General features: G+C 36.1%; 1 protein-coding gene across 1 annotated transcript in view; it reads right to left on the bottom strand.

Annotated features, from left to right (window-relative positions):
* Positions 1–17440, bottom strand: part of LOC150091113 (UBX domain-containing protein 7) — a 690832-nt gene that overhangs the window by 99203 nt on the left and 574189 nt on the right. Inside the window, exon 11 of the mRNA XM_090384602.1 lies at positions 5023–5341. Within this exon, the coding sequence (XP_090240728.1) occupies positions 5023–5341 (319 nt within the window). The remainder of the gene's footprint in view (positions 1–5022; positions 5342–17440) is intronic.

The raw sequence follows: 17440 nt of genomic DNA, 5'->3' as shown, positions 1-17440 counted from the left end.
ATTTAAGCTATCAACTTTCACAACAAGAGATGGAAGTCTGTTCCAGCAATCAACTACCTGCTGGCTAAAGGCAAATTTTCGCACATCTATTCTACAACTGTCTTTCCTCAATTTGAATCTATGCCCCCTCAAGTTCGTAATCTGAGCAAGAGGCGCCTCTGTAGCCAGGTGGGAAGGAGTAGCAGTGTGTAGCACATGCTTCTTGATTAGACCAGGGTTCGAGCCCGTCACCACCAAATAGGGAGAATGCAAAAAGGTCAGGGAATGACCACTGCATATCCCGGAGGAATATGGCCTTAGTTGCTAATGCTCCTAAAAACCAAATAACAAACAACAATAAACAACTGAGCAAGAGGAAGAATCCCATCAGCATTGAGCTGCTTTCTCAATCTATTCAAGGCCTTATGAAACCTCAATCAGGTCACCTCACAGGTGCCTAGTCTCCAGGCATTGTAATTTGCAGAACAAGTCGTCTTTGGTAAGAGCATCCCCTTTGTTCCCCTTCTTTGTACTCATTTTAGCAACTCTACATCCTTCCTAAAATGAGGCCTCCATACTTGTACACAGTACTCAAGGTATGACCCAACCATTGCTTTGTACAATGGGATAATCACCTCCTTGTGCCTGCTAGTAAAATTCCTATATATCATTGACAAGACTGCATGACATGTTCTGGTAGCCTATCTGTACTTCTCAGAGAACTTCACATCTGACTGCACAATTACCCCCAGATCTTTTTCATTCTCCACTTCCTTGAGTTGTTGTCATTGGTATGTGGTTTAACAACACAAGGGCCATTGAGGCCAAACCGTGTCTGCTCATAGTTTATTTACTTGAAATATACCACTGTAGATGTTAAATTAAATACTCCTATACAGGTTAATACATTTTAAATGGATTATAAGTTCTTCTATGTTTGCATCATTTCCCAGAATAAGAGTTAAATCACATGAGATGTTCAGCCTAGAGACCGACCGAAAACTGTTTGACCATATGGTTGAATATAAAGGACAATCAAACAGAAAATGCATAATCGTAAGTTGACTGCCACAGGATGAACACTGGGGTGGATCTTCTCCCAGTAGCAGGAACGGATGGGTATGATGAATGTGTCCAATTCTGAGTCTTGTCAGTACCACTTCTCTCTTCTGTTTTGTCGAAAGCCTGAGAAAGCTACAGCTTAGTTCTTGTTTTATCTGGTAAAGTTTACTGTTAATATTCCTTTTCCAGATCTGTGACCAGTTGTTGTAACTTGCTTTGTGAATAATAGGCTTGTAATCAGTGTAAGGAACCTGAGGATGTCGATAGCGGGTTGAGGATGTTTAGCTGTGAGGTCCGCACTTTCATTTCCTGAAATGCCAGAATGGCCAGGGATCCAGCAAAAACTGATTGACTGATTGGATATGCTGTAGGAAAATAGCTGAGAATGAATATATTTCAATGTAGGATGAGAAGATGAGAAATTCTTCCTTATGGATGAAATAGCACTGAAGGAGTCAGTATAAATTATGGCAGGTGAGACAGAAAGTTCAATAATTTTACTAAGTGTTAATTTTATGGCATATAATTCAGCTGTGAATCAAAAATACGGTAAAAATTTCCTAAAACATTAATCTGCAGGATCTCATAAAGTCTACGCCTTTGCACTTATAGTCCTTAAGTTACTTTACAAGCAAGCTCAAAGATGTAGAAACAATTTTTAAACAGTAGAAAATGGAGGAAAAATTAAGTAATATAATTTATACTTAGAAAAAATGGCAAGTGTTTAAACTAGAAGTAGCCCTTCTAGACAATATATGAAATCATATATAACTTTGGGAGATACTCTGGGTATCTGCTGACTGTAGAAATATATTGCAGAGACAGACACAATGGAGGTAGAAATAGGTTTCAAGAATCGTGTGAAAACAGATTATAATTTTTATGTGGTCCTTTATTAGGTAATACAGCAGATTTTGGTTTTTACAGCACAGCCCCCCACCACAATATGCAAATCGACTTTGAGCACTTTCTCTCTCTCTCTCTCTCTCTCTCTCTCTCTCTCTCTCTCTCAACCATGTGAATCAGTATACTATGACTAAAACATCTGATGCATCAAAATGCCCCAAAACATAACCATAATAAATTTATATATTTTACTATAGTAATATAACTTGAAATTTAAACTTGTGATTAATTTTCTTGTGATTAAATTATTGATTCTGTAGGTCATACTGCTGTAGTGCTCATAGACAGGGGAACCCAGAAATTGCTTGGTGTTTTGGTGACCCAATCCACCCAATGTTGGGTAGGTTTCTTCAATCATACTGTAATGTAATTACATTAGAACCTGGATAAGGAGTTTTCCAAGGGATTGGAGGTTCAGAAATTCTTACATGGGAAAACGTCTTAGAAGGGAATGTGACCTAATGGTATGAAATATTAACTACACAAATAAAAATGAAAAGATACACATACATAAACTTATGAATTATCAAAGTTTGTTTCTGGTCTGCTCTCACACCTGGTAGGGAAGACTGCCCATACCTTTTCAAACAGTGGGGAATTCTTGGACTGAGTTAGATGCCTATCCATCACATGTGCAAAGGAGCTTCTAGACAATAACCAGACCCTGAGCAGCATGTTTGGTGGGTCCATTTACTGGCAAATACATGGTACAGCTACAGGTTCACCAGTTAGTTCAGTCACAGCAAACATCACAATGGAGGAGCTGGAGGGTCACATGTTTCTGGGGTTTGCCAGATACCATAGCCTTTTGGCACTGCTAAGTGGATAATGTGTTCGTGGTCATTCCTTGAGAGTCAGGAGACTGACTCCTGAGCCACTTTAACTCTCTGCTGCCCTTCATTCAATTCACCACTGAACTGGAGCCAGGCAATGCCCGTCCTTTCTTAGATACCTTTGTCCAGCACGAGGTTTCACGTTTAAAGACTTCAGTCTTCCGCAAGCCGATGTGTGCTAGCCAATTCACCAACTACCGGTCAGCACATGCATGCAGCCATCTTCTCAGCATGGTGCGAACCCTACTAACCCACTCCAGTTCTGAGGATGAGAGGTGCACTGAGATTACTAAGGTTAAGGCAGATTTGGCAAAGTATGGATACTTTACAAGTGCCCTGGATAGATGCTGCCTAAGGCCCATGCCCAAGTTGCCAACCCAAGGGCCCTGCGCAATGATGACCCCCACCTCGACCGCATTTATCCTGTACGACCCAAACCTGTCGCAACAAATTTCTAGGGAGTTACAGGCTCATGGGTAAAGTATTATCATTTCCAGGGAGAAAGTTGCGGTCCCTCGTTTCAGGGTTAAGACACCAGTCCCCCACCCACCCACTGCAGAGTGGATTAGTGTACCATACTTCCTGCCGTAATTGCTCTGGCTCGTACGTTGGGAAAACCAGCAGAAGACTCAGGAATTAGGTCTCTGAGAATGAGAAAGCCACCTGTTCGGTGGATGTGGGGATTACTCAACGATTGCTGAGCACTTCTGGTCTATTCAGCACAACACTGATCTATGCAGTGACGTCGAGATTATTGACCAATCCTGAAACTACCATCACCATGCCTTGTTGGAATCGCTCCACATCTCATGTTGTAGTGGTTCCTTTAACCAGAACAGAGGATGTTGCATCAACCCCATCACTGAGGCAACCATCCTCCTACCTGACAAATGTTGCTGCTCAGAGCATTCCCAAGTATTACAACTACAACCAGCTAATTGTTGCAAGAACCTGTAACACGCGATTTTTCACCATGCATGACCACCATGGCACACACGTTATTCTGTATTTTTACAATAACGGTCACAGTCACAACTGAAGAAGGACGTCCTCCATCTGATAGCTTTTGTGTCTATTACTTTTGTTTTTTGTTCCTAGTTTATTAAACGAATTTTAACTCAACAGGTTTATTAAATTCTGCTTTTCTCCGTGACACAAATTTGTTTCTCCACACATACATAAGTTAAAGATGATTTTTAAGTACTATTTTATAATTTATAAATATTTTACTCTGTCTATGGGAAACATTTTTAAACTGAAGATTTCTAGTTGCTTAACATTCTGCTAGCGGTAAACTCATTTGTTGGAAGAATGAACTCCCCTGGAGTTTCAACATGTTATGTGGGAATAAATAAAATAAATAAAGGTCACAATTACAATAAGACAGAGCAACAATCCACTAAGTAATTCAGAACTCTTCATGATCATCAGAACTTATCACTTAACGTGGTCTATGTATCCAATTATGGATATCAATGAAACAATTGCAATATGTCACTTCCATTATATCAAAATGTTTATACTAAAAAGGTTTTAGCATTGAAAGCCTCAGACTACAGAAAATTCACTAATTGAACAATTTAGTGCTTAGCATCATTTTAGTCCGTAGTAAACCACTGAAGTAGATGAAATGGCATCGTTTCTGTTATATCTCATATTGTGAATGCCTTTGTAACGAGTTGCCCTGATATTGAACTACCTTGAATAGGCAACACTTTGTCGATGGATTCTTGGCAGATACTACTACCCCACCACACCCCTGGGTGGTGGTATCCGCTGAGAATAAATAACATTAGTCTTCTCCATTGGCGAAGCATTGCTTATTGGAGGTAGTACAATATCAGGACAACTCATTGTGAAGGCATTCACAATATGAGAAATAACAAAAATGATGTCATTTCACCTACTTCGATGGTTTACTATGAACTAAAATGATGTTTGGCACTAACTTGTTTGATTACCAAATGTTTATATTGTTTAATATTTTTTAATATTAAAAATAAATAATTTCTATATTTAAAAAGCGTATTAAGTGGGAAAACATCATTATAATAATACACTGTGTATTCTTTATCACAAACTTTTTACCTGGGAAACTTGTTATGCGGGAAATTATACATTACAACACAGAGTTGAAACTGGGACTTAAGAAACCAAACCTAGTACAGGGGAAAACTTCTTATGCAGGAATTTCTTTACCGGGTTCTATTGTATTTAAAATAATCATTAAGAAAATACACACCTGTTTCGTCTCCAAGAAAATCTTTCCACTGAGCTCCAGTTTTAAGTGAGCTACTGTTTCCTTTTACGTGAATATTACTTAAATCTTTAGTACTCTTCACCTCCTTGCTCTCTTTATAATTTTTTGAACTTTCTTGTCCAAGGCTTTCTGGAGACTGGTTTAAACTGCTAGGACCACTCCATTCTGAATCAGAAGATTCTTCAGTTTGATGGTCTTCAAGAGATACTTTTCTGCTGGATGAGGCACCACCTGAAGCCTCTTGCAACGAAGCTACAATTGCTGCTTTCAATTGTTCTTCTTCAGTTTTATCTAATATGTTCTGAAAAATTTTAATCAAAATATCTTTTTTTCTTGGGATAGTTAAAATAACTCAAGAGAATATGAACATGTAATTATTATAAAATACATAAAATCATATACATTTAAAATGTATGTGCAAAAATTTCTGGGGTGTATTCTAGGTTTAATGAAAGAAAAAAAAATCATAAACATGCATCTAAAAATACTCTATTCAGAGTTATTATGCATGAATGTGCAAACACAGCAGCACTCATAAATAAAACATTCATAATTGCTGATTTACGAGAAAAAAAGTAATATCAAAATGAGGAAAAATCCTTTCATGCATTCTCTTTTCTCACTAAGAGGTAATCATTGTAGAGTATTTTCTTCATTTTATTATTGTTTGTTTGCTGGGGCTTAGTCAGTGACAGTTTTGCAGAAGATTTCAGTTTCTAATGTTGAATATGGATTTTAAGTAGTTGCTCTTAATATTTCAAAGACTTTTATTATTATTATTATTATAATCCACATGGTGCAAGAAAGCTTGAGGCTTATGCTGCAACAACAAAAAAAAAAAAAAAAAAAAAAAAAATTGAGAGAGAAGTAGAAAGGAATCACCAAGAAAGAGAAGAATGATGATATCCACCTGCTGGGACATTTTTTTGATCATGTTTGTCAAAAATGTCTTGTAAAATAAGCTTCCATCTTGTGGTTTTCTGTAATTGGATATCCAGTTTTCTCTCTCACTTCTAACTTCTTCACTAATGCAGATGTTCCCCAAGATTCAGTTCTTTCTCTCACTCTTTACCTCTTGTATGTTAATGACCTTCTTCCACTGACTCAAAATCCTATCCACAGTTTTGTTGACGACAGTACCTTCCAGTTAGAAAAACCTTGCCCTGCTAAAACAGCTTCAACTCCTCGAATATCGCTACCAGTTCCTTAAATGGTGATCTCCAGGTAATTCTCCAGTGGGACAAAGATAACTTAGTTGATTTCAACCCATCCAAAACTCTCCTATCTTGAAAAAAGTATTCTTCTGCTACTATGCTCATCTTCGATGACATTCAGATTTCTAGACAAGATAATATATCTCTATTAGGGATTAACCTGACTTTTAATCTCTCTTGGCCTAAGTACATCACAAATATTGCTTCCTTTGCACCTAAATAACTAGGTTTTCTCTTTCGTTCTCAGCGTTACTTTACCTGAAAACTGTACAAAGCACATATCCGCACTACCATGGAATATTGTTCCTACATTTGGGGCGTTTTTTTTAAAATTTTTTATCCCAAAACATCTCTCAGATTTTTAGATTCCATTGAAGAGAGGGAACTTAGTTAATTTATGACCTATCTCTAACAAAGTCTCTCTACTCTCTCTCTACTGTTGGTGACTCTATTGTCAGGGAGATGGGGAATATATTATGCAAGGATAGGTGGAACAGGACCACCTATCCTTGTATAATATGGTGAAACAGGACGGTATGTCTGCCAGACACAAAAGTTGATGATGTTGTAGAGATATCATCTCTACAACATCATCAGCCTTAAAAGATGATATCACAGATATCATCTTTTAAGGGCACAAAAGGTGATATTGTTGTACATGTTGGAACTAATGACATTAAGAGTAAGAGATCTAACATTAAGAGATGGGGAATATACTATGCAAGAAGGATAGGTGGAACAGGACGAGGATATGTCTGCCAGGGGCAAAAGTTGATGATGTTGTAGAGCAGATATCATCTTTTAAAGGCAGAAGAGGTGATACTGTTGTACACTTTGGAAATAATGACACTAAGAGTAAGAGATCTGCAATTCTGACTATACACTATAGGAGGGAGTATACGATGAGAGCCCTGTCGATAAATTCAGCCCTGGAGATTTTGTGCAAGGCTCAAGGGGTAGAATTTTTCTCAGCCTGGTCTGTGCTTGCTGACAGGAGAGACTGCTTCTACAGGGATGGGGTACAATTAAATAGAAAGGGTGCAAAGAATATTGCTGACGCTATCAAGGCAGTGTTAGGTGAGTCAGAAACTGCTAGCTTGGGGGGGGATATGTTGTTGTTATTTGGTTTTTAGGAGCATTAGCAACTAAGGCCATATTGCTCGGGGATATGCGGTGGTCATTCCCTGACCTTTCCGCATCCTCCATATTTGGCGGTCACGGGCTCAAACCCTGGTCTAATCAAGAAGTGTGTGTTATGCACTGCTGCTCCTGCCTGCCTCAGGGGGAGGAGATACACAGACTAAAAGGTTAACAGTGGTTGAAGGCAGAGGCAAAAGTGATTCTTGCATTGCTTCTATTAGAATGAAAGCAAGGCAACGGCGATTTCCAGGACTACTGGCAGTCATAGTGGAACAAGTAAATACCTGGGCTGTGTTGGGTGACTAAGTGGAGAAACAGGCATGTATACATCCATGTACACCAATGCTAGGAGTACAGTTAACAAATTTGGTGAGCTTGAAGTGCCAGTCAAGACATCAAAGGCAGACATTGTTGGGATATCAGAGACATGGTGTCATACAGATATAAGCAGTGCAGAATTGGAATTTGGGGAGAACAATGTGTTCATCCAGTTCCTTTGTGACTACATCATAGTATCCAATCAAATTGGTCAGACAAGGCTTCCCCTTAAAAAACCCATGCTGTATCTGAGCTATAACCGAAGTCTTGTCTAGATGATCCTACAATGCTTCTTTAACCAGTGCCTCCATTAATTTTTCTGGAATAGAAGTTAAACTAACACATCTGTAATTACCCGTGTCTCCGTTTGATCCTCCTTTGTGGATTGGGGTCACATTTCACATCTCCAGTCCATGGGTACCTCCCCTGAGTCTAAGTGAGCTCTCATAATTATGGCCAAGGGTTTGCTTATTTCCTTTGCCGCCTCCTTTAATATAACTGGATAGATTCCAACCACCCCAGGTGCCTTTCTTATCTTAAACATGTTCTCCTACAATTTACTCTCAGTTATTACAAGATTATTTAGCTTACTGCCTGAGTTTAATACACCTCTAGCATTCCCCTCAGTGAATATAGATGCAAAATATTCAATTGGTTTGTTAGTTAACTGAGCAGGATCATCAATGATTGAACCATCGATATCAAGTGGACCAATCTCATTCATCCCTTTCCTTCTAGAGTTGACATAAGTAAAGAACTCTTTGCTGTTTTTCTTTGCATCATTTGCCAAAGATTTCTCATAATCTGCCTTTGCCTGCCTAACCTCCTTTGTGACTTGGTTACAGACCACCCTATATCTAACATAGGCTTCTGTGTTGCCAGTTAATTTATATCTATCCCATGCATTTTTCTTCTCTGCCATGTCTAATTATTTCATCTGACATCCATTTAGGTCTAAATCTTGAACAATATTTCTTAGTTGGTATGAAAAGCCTAGTAGCTTCCAAGATTAATTGTTTGAATGCTTCCCATTTTGAATTTGCTGGTGGTAACATCATCAGTTGGTACCACTCTATAGAATTTAAATACTGTCTCAGACCACCGTAGTCACCTCTTTGAGTAAATCGCACTTCAGCACACTGTGATCACTGCCACCCAGTGGTTCCTTTATCTACAGATTCTTAACGCATGAAGAATCACTACTGATAATCAGATCAACAGTATTACTCCTTCTAGTTGCCTCCCCAACATGCTGCTGTAGAAAACAATCATCCAATAAATCCACAAAAGCCTTGCTAGTGTGTGAGTGACTAACCCACAAAGTTTGTTTATTTTACTTTGGGGAAGATGATGTTTGACACAGAGGGGTTTATTTGTAAAGGAGGCCTGCCTTTTACAGCATGTCATTAAAAGACTACTCCGACAAAGAAATAAAGGCAAAGTGTTGTATTGAAATTGGAAAATAAATGTTTCCGAACTGGGATGAACTATGTAACGATGAGAAGAATCAGAAAGCTTAATTCTGAACCTTATATTTATTGTAAATATTACTTATATTGTAGCAGTTTCATTAGTTAATGAAATGCAAGTTTGTTCACTTGCAGAGATAATATATTGGTAGATAAATTCCTCTGATTATCTGTGTACGGAATCGCGAATGTATAAGATTTAAGTTAATAAAGAACCTTATTATTATTAAATAAGATCAAAACAATAATGATGAGACATCAGAAGACTCCTTAATATTATCTACTGCAACAGTACAACTCATGTCGGCGTTAACAAAAAATCACGTGTGGTTTCTGTCTTCTTCCGAAACGAATTTGGAATCTTTTGTTTCAAACATAACTTCGGTGCAGTTTTTCTTTTTTGAAAAGTATTTTGTGAAAGCAATGAAAGCACGCAGTAAGCTGCAATGTACGGAGTTGTACTTTGCAGGCATTATTAAATAAATAATGCATGCAACTCTTTCTTGGCATAAAAAACAAGCCCAAAAGAATTGCAACAGATTGTTTTTGAAAAACAAAACAATCATACTTCCTTTGTGCAATGTGTATTGTATCTACTAATACAAAACTGAGAAAATCCATCTATTGGAAGCCACACTGGAAATGGAAAAAACTGATAGCACTGCAATGCGAATTTGATTAAAAAAAAAAAAAAAAAACTGTTTACTTTATTGAAATTGTTTTTAGGGAAAAATATCGGTACAGCATGTTTTCTGGATTTCTATTTGATCTTCTCACGAAATTTCTAGAAAATATTTCTATTGATAGCTGTGTTATAAACTTCAGAAATTGGTGTTGTCTCATGATCATTCGTAAAATCAAATAATACTAATCCTTTATTGCATGGAAAGTAATCCGTTACAGTGTGGGTAGTGGAAAATGTTTACTGTTTCAAATGGATGGAAGCCAGTAACATGGCAGTTTTATTCTGGGAAGTGCCATGCAGTAAAATCAAACAGGAAAATAGCATTAGCATTAGTAGAGGCATATGATGCAGAGAAAGCAAGCTTATGCAGCATCAGCCAAAAAAAAAAAAAAAACACCCCACTTCACCCCTCCGTTCGTTCCAAATACCTCCAGCTCAGCCTTAAATTTATTTAGGCTATCAAACTTCCACAACAAAGGATGGAAGTCTGTTCCACCAACCAACTACCCACTGGCTAAAGGCAAACTTCCACACATCTGTCCTACATCTCTCTCTCCTCAATTTGAATTTAAGCCCTCTCAGGTGATTATTCTGAGCATGAGGAAGAATCCCATCAGCATTGAGCATGCACAAACCATTCAAGGCTTTATACACTTTAATCCGATCACCTCACAGGTGCCTAGTCTCCAGACACTGTAATTTTCGAAACAAGCCTTTCTTAGTAAGAGCAACTTTATGTTAACAAAAGCCATTCTGTAAGACACGAAGTCTTACAAACACCTAATCTCTGAATAAGAATAGCAGGTAGACATTAAATAATTTTACAAACAAAGAAAACATTTCAGAAAATTTCAATTAATGGGAATTGGCTTGTTGGTACAGCACATAAAGCAGAGATGGAAACATCAGTATTGAATTCCGTATCACAGTATCAAATTTTGATTTTTTTTCACTAATTAACATTAAAAGTTCATCAAAACTATGTATGGGCATTCTGTAAAATAAAAAATAAAAAATCTCGGGGGACTTCCTGTATGTTTCAAACATAATATAAAACTGTCCTGTTTTTAACCTATTTGAATTTTCTGGATGAAGCCACCATCATCTTTTCTCTTTCTACTTGCAATCAACACTATACATAAGTGCAATACATCCAATTTGAACATCCATCTTGAAATTAGGAATAGAAAAAGTGAGTTGCTGGTGATATCCAATGAAATGTTACAAGTGCCTGTCTAGTTTGAAACGATCTGACGTTAGGAGCGCTACATGTAGTTTGCTGTTTTGGAGGCGTTCACAATGCCAGCTGATGCTCACGCTTCAAGTGCTCATCTAGTATAGCCCTTAAGATGAGTGTTTTAGTGTAATCTGAGAGTTATAATTAGGAAATGTGCAAGATCATTTTTTGTGAGCAGATGTGTGTGTTAAGTGGGTGTGTTCATTATGTATTCTAATGAAAATAACTTCTTGTCTATCAGTACAAAAACTTGATTTAGCTATGTGGAACAATGTGTCATTCAGTTGATTCTGTCAAACGTGCCACTGATTTTTATATGCGTGTGTTATTATTAAATTTTTATAATGATATATGAAACCTGAAGAAATTGAATTTGAAGAATTTGATGAAAAAATTGAATTTGTTGTGGTTTTCACAGCTCTGTCAGCACTTGGGATGCTTGTATGCCCAGAAATTCAGCAAAAAATAAGTTTGTGTTTTTTCTGCTAAGTCATATCAGCTGTCTGAATTTGATGCATTATCACATAAATAAATGAAATTTAGACTGAAGAGCATCTGCTGCACTTAGTTAGTCAGTGTTATAAGCATGGGTACCAGCAGCATGGTGCAAGGTGGTGCAAGTGCACCACCTTTGGATTTCGAAGTAATACACAATTTTTAATATTTTAATTAATTTACTGAAACATTAAAACAACACGAATTCTTTCTTTCAAAATACAAGTACTTTCTCCCACTGATCATGAAATATTGGCATGGCTGTACACGTAAATCAGTCAAACTTGACTTAATTAAAATAGTGCATGTATTTGAAAATTTGGTGAACAAAAAATTTATTCCCACATGCACCACCTTGCAAAATATTCTGCCGGTGCCCATGGTTATAAGATACAGTTCGAGAGAGGTACTCCCCCCCCCCCCCACAGTGTGGTTCATTGCAATAAGTACGGCTGTTAACTTGGCTCTATAACAAATGCATTCAACCAGAAAGAAAGACTACCGCAGCAAAACTGTCTGTGAATAATGGGAGCACTGTGATGAATAAGCTGTATGTTGGTTGGTTGGTTTGAGTTTTAATGGCACATCAGCAGCTAGAGCTATAATGTGGCAAACCATGTTCCATAAAAGATAATTGTTGATATTTCAGTGACCTGATTAATTAGGTCACTATGTCAAAATGAGTAAAAATATAAATATGTAAAAACGTGTAAAATTACTTTTAAATATATCAGAAAAGATTTATTAATTTTTAAAAAACCTAAAAACAGCTGACACATTGTCGTTGTCAGTTAAAATCTGACTGAGTCAGATGGTTAAAAGTGGTAAAAAGAGTATTTCTGAAACTGGTACAGTTAGATAAAATATGTTTCAGGGAAAAAAACAGTGTCACATTGCTTGCATATAGGACAGTCATCAGCCCTCAGCAGAAAGGAGTTGTGACAGATAACTGTGTTCTAGGCAGATGAGCAAGAACAACTTCCTTTTTACGATCCCTGTGTAGACCAGAATGCCAAAGATGGATCAGAGAATTTATCCGATATAGCTTGTTTGTAAACTGCCAATGTCATGAATATTGCCACTGAGAATGTAACTTACTGCAGATTACTTGCTGTAGTCTGTATAGGGGACTATACAGACTGTGATGAAATAATTTGGCTGTGATGTCAGCCAAATTATTTCTTCTAAGCCCAATATGACTGGGAATCCAGCAGAAGTGGATATCGAATCCACCTTCACAGAGAGTGTATATCATCTGCTGATAAACACTGTAGTCAGTGGCGTAGCTACCCTTTTTCGGGCCCGGAGGCAAAGAACACGTTCGGGCCCCTACATAATTAATGAAAATTGCAAAAACAGGAGTAAAAAATATAAACACGAGAAGATTAAAAAAACTGAAACCATCATAATTCCTCCTCTGCCTCTGTAGACACTGTAATAAATACATTTTTGAAGGTATAAATGATGTATTAAAAAATAAATATCAAATTTATATCAACCCTATTTTTTATTATTGAAAAACAAAACCCAATAGCTTTAATTACAGATTAAGATCAACAGAAATACATACAAAATGATCAGTGAAAAAAATTTACTGTATATCTACGAAGTAAATAAAGCTAACTAGGTAGTAAGCAATCTTTATTCACATTAACAAAAATTCAAGCCTTAAGTAAATGAATAATATCTATAAATAATAAGATTTGAATTAAAATATGCATGAACATAAAACCTGAGTAACAATAATAAATATATACATGACATGTATTACATGCAGATATAAATGACAAAAAAAAAAAAAAAAAAATACATAATAAAATACAGTAAACCCCCGCTATTTGCGGTCGGTGATTTAATATAAAATGAAACCTAAAAAAATGTGGGCGTGGCTAAAATCATCTTTCCCAGCCAAAACAGAGCTCAGTGGGTGGGGGGTAGAGGGGTGACAAAATTGCGAGCATGGATGTTTCTCGCTAATCCTTGTTCAGTATGTGCTATGCGCTTGTCATGGGTTTCGTCATTTGCTTTTAATTTATATGCTTATAAATTGAATAAATTTTATATGCTTACAAAAGTGATAAATCTACCGTTTTGCAGTGTAAAACAAACTTTTTTGAGTGTGTTAATGGAAGAAAGTGACTTTATTGTGGACAAGTTCTTGTCTAACCCATACAAAAATATGGCTACGAATAACGAGGGAAATGTGAAAAGATCAAAGAAGGTGATGACATTAGCGAATAAAATTGAGTTATTAGACAAAATTTCTAATGGTGAAAGTGTCTCGTCAGTGGCAAAACATTATAAAATCAATGAGTCAACGGTACGATGAATCAAGAAATCGGAAGAAAAAATCCACTGTAGTGTCCGTGAAAACGCGCTAATTGCTTCAAAAATTTGCTCTGTAACTCGTGATGTTAAATTAGAAAAAATGGAAAAAGCTTTAAATCTGTGGATAGAATTTTGACCAAACTCAAAATAAAATTCCCTTTCATCATTCGTGAAAGGGCAAAACGCCTTTATCAACACTTTAGCGAAACTGTTGATAGAACTGGCGGGATAAGTTCTTAAGCTATAGCAAAGGCGCTGGATTGAGAGATTTGTTTGAAATTTCTAATAAATATTACATTTAATATTAAATTGTTTCTTATTTTCATTTCGATGCCTTATGCTTGCATTTCACTATGTACTGTCTATGTACATAGTCATATTATGAAGGTACTATAATACATACATAGACAAAATTTTAGACTAGTTTTTCTTATATATTTCATACTCTGGAACGGAACCCCCCTTTATTACTATGGGAGCCACAACTCAGTATTCGCGGCATTTCTCAGGAACGTAACCCCCGCAAATAGCGGGGGTTTACTGTATACAGAAACATAAATAAACACCGCAGGAAAAAATACACATACACACATATAACAGTTTTGGTGTAATTTTAAAACAAATAATTGTAATAAGTAACCAACTGTATATATTAAATCTAGTCTATATACACAAAAAAAGTTTTATAACAAATATTTTAAACTTTAATGAAAATTTTGTCTCCTAGCCTTTTTAGTCGAAAAAATATCGTTGAAATCAAGGTTTCGGTGGTTTCCCTTACTTTTTTTCGTTTTTCTGCAACGCTAAACTATTTATATACATAGCCAGACAACTGCAATTTATGGAGTAAAGTAAAAAAAGAACGATAACTGTAAAAGTATGCATGTTTTACCATAAAAGTTTCAGCCTTATTATTTTATTTTTAACACTAAGAATAAAACACTTTATTGAAAATTCGGTAACCCCCCCCCCACAGAACGAAACCACTACAAAAAATTATTTAACACCCCTTTAATAAAAAAATAATTAAATTTTTGTTCTATAAATAAAAATGATTTAACAACCCCCATTTAAAAAAAAACAAAAAAAAAAAACCAAACTTTTAAGATCACCGAAAATTCAAATGAATAAAATAGATGTTATTTTTGATACACATACAGTGTTACAGTGAAACTAGGGTAAATAATTACTATTTCAATAATTATATTAATAATTTTTGAAATAGTATATCAAATTACATTGATTAAGTGATCTTTAAATATTTAAATTATAGGGGAAAAAATGAACATTAGATTTTTTTTAAGTTGGTATGTGAAACTTCACATGTAAATTTATTAAAATGGCCGGTTGTACCAATGTAACTTAAATTTTAAGTGCTCCTTAAATTGACAATATTGTATCGAAACAGCAAATGAGTTATTGGGTGTTGAGTCAAAATTTTAATGTGCAGTTTTTTGTTTAAGTCTAGTTTAAAATTTAAGTCTCATTGGTGCAACTGAGCATAAAAATAATAACTTACCCTGTTAAGCGTGAAGTGTTTCGAAAACAGCTTCAAAAGGTGAATAATAATAACTGAAATCACATAAGATAAGATTCAATAGCGTCACTAAAGCCTATTTGGTTTAAAGTGCAGCGTAGCTTGGTATAGGGTGCAAATTTGAAGGCTTGTGATTGGTGCAGATGGGAGACTGATGCAGACTGTGCTAATGTTTATATTTATGTTAACCATTGTTGACACTGATCAATCCAACTTACTTCCTTCACTTACTGCACACAAATTATGGTTATGACATATTTGTCTTCTTTCCTGAATACGAGCATCTATTTACATCCGCCCGCTAAGCTCTAATTTTTAACCCTAACTTGAAAGTTGCGTCCCCTCCCCCTGAAAAAAAAACCTAATAATTTCTATTCAATTTACAAAATTTAAACTTTCAATATATATAAACAGAAGTATATTCTTTGATTTCCTACCTTTAAATTGCAGCAAAAACTATTAATTCACTCGAGCTTAGGTGTTACCAAGGTGATCCAAGGAGCAAATAAAAATGTAAGCAACTGTCTTGGAAAACTTTCTTCTGAAAGTTGAGCATATTATTTGCAAACAATATTTTGCATTGTCGCTCTGTTACAACATTTTGCTTTTACTGCTTTTCGTAATTGTTGTATGAAAGAATTGCAACAAATTGTTTTTGAAAAACAAAAATATCGCATTTCCTTTCATCAGTATGTATTGTATCTACTAACAAAAAAATCTCAAGGAAATTCATCTACTGGAAATGGGGAAAAAAAAAAAAAAAAAACTGATCAATACAATGCATTTCATAAAAAAAAAAAGTTCGCTTTATTGTAATTGTTTTTAGAGGACTATATTGGAACACCAGTTTTCTGGATGTATATTTGATATTCTTATGAAATTTCAAGAAAATATTTCTATTGATAGCTGCGTTATAAACTTCGAAAACTGATGTCCAAGGAACTTCACATGCATCTCACCTGGTGTGCAAACGAAAAAAAAAAAAAAAAATATATATATATATATATATATATATGCTACATGTAATGGATTGTTTTCACAATCTGTTAATTGTAGTGACGGATTGGAAAACTGTAATTGTTACTGAATACTTCGATATTTCCTTGATATGCACTTGATACAATCAAAAAATTTCAAGAAAAAAATTGAATTTTTATTATCACACACACGCCGGAAAAATTCACCATAAAGTGTCATATGTTTGGATGCCTGAATTGCATTCTGAGCTGCAAATGTAATTTCACTTCTCTTGCACTGACAGAGTAGCTGTTTGCCGAATAAAGGAAAACAGGGTTCATTTTTCTGAAATTTCCAGTTCCTTTCATTCACTTGGGGGAAAAAACTCCTTAGGGGAGGGAGTTCGTCCTTTCTAGTCTGACCTTAGGGGGGGGAGAGAGAGAGAGAGAGAGAGAAAATAAAAATACCCTTTTGGTGGGGAGACGGCCAGGAGGTTGTCAAAGCTCCAGAGCTCTAATTTTCACCAGAGATGCGGAAGTTCTAATGTCTTTATTGCATTCAGTTTCACAATGGATGCTAAAAGTTCTAATAAGTCAGCTTCATCCTAGCATTAGGCTGCAGCTCCCCAGACCAGGCCAGCTCTTCTCTCACCCTATATGTTTTATTTATTTATTATTATTATTTTATTTTCTGCTTGTGTTGTTGTTGTTCCAGCAATCCATCCTGGATTGGGGCTTCTCTGGGCCGGGATAGTCCTCCTCCCCTCTCTTTATCTTATACAAGTTTTTCTTTCCTCCCTGGGAAACTCGTTCCCCAGGGAGGAGGGCACTGATCACTGCTTCCAGGTAGCCAAAAGGCCAAAACACTACAGAACACACACACACATAAGCTCACAAACACAGTTTATCTTTCCTGTCACTTTATCCCATGCGGGATGAAATTTTTTTTTTTCTCTCAATCTCTCTCTTGCCTTCCTTTTCGTCTGTCTTCATCCAGCATGGGATATTCCTATGTGCTATG

This window comes from Mastigoproctus giganteus, chromosome 1 (assembly GCF_048544385.1).
Source record: "Mastigoproctus giganteus isolate SK-2022 chromosome 1, ASM4854438v1, whole genome shotgun sequence".
Taxonomy (NCBI): Eukaryota; Metazoa; Arthropoda; class Arachnida; order Uropygi; family Thelyphonidae; genus Mastigoproctus; species Mastigoproctus giganteus.
This window is presented reverse-complemented; position numbering and strand designations above follow the sequence as displayed.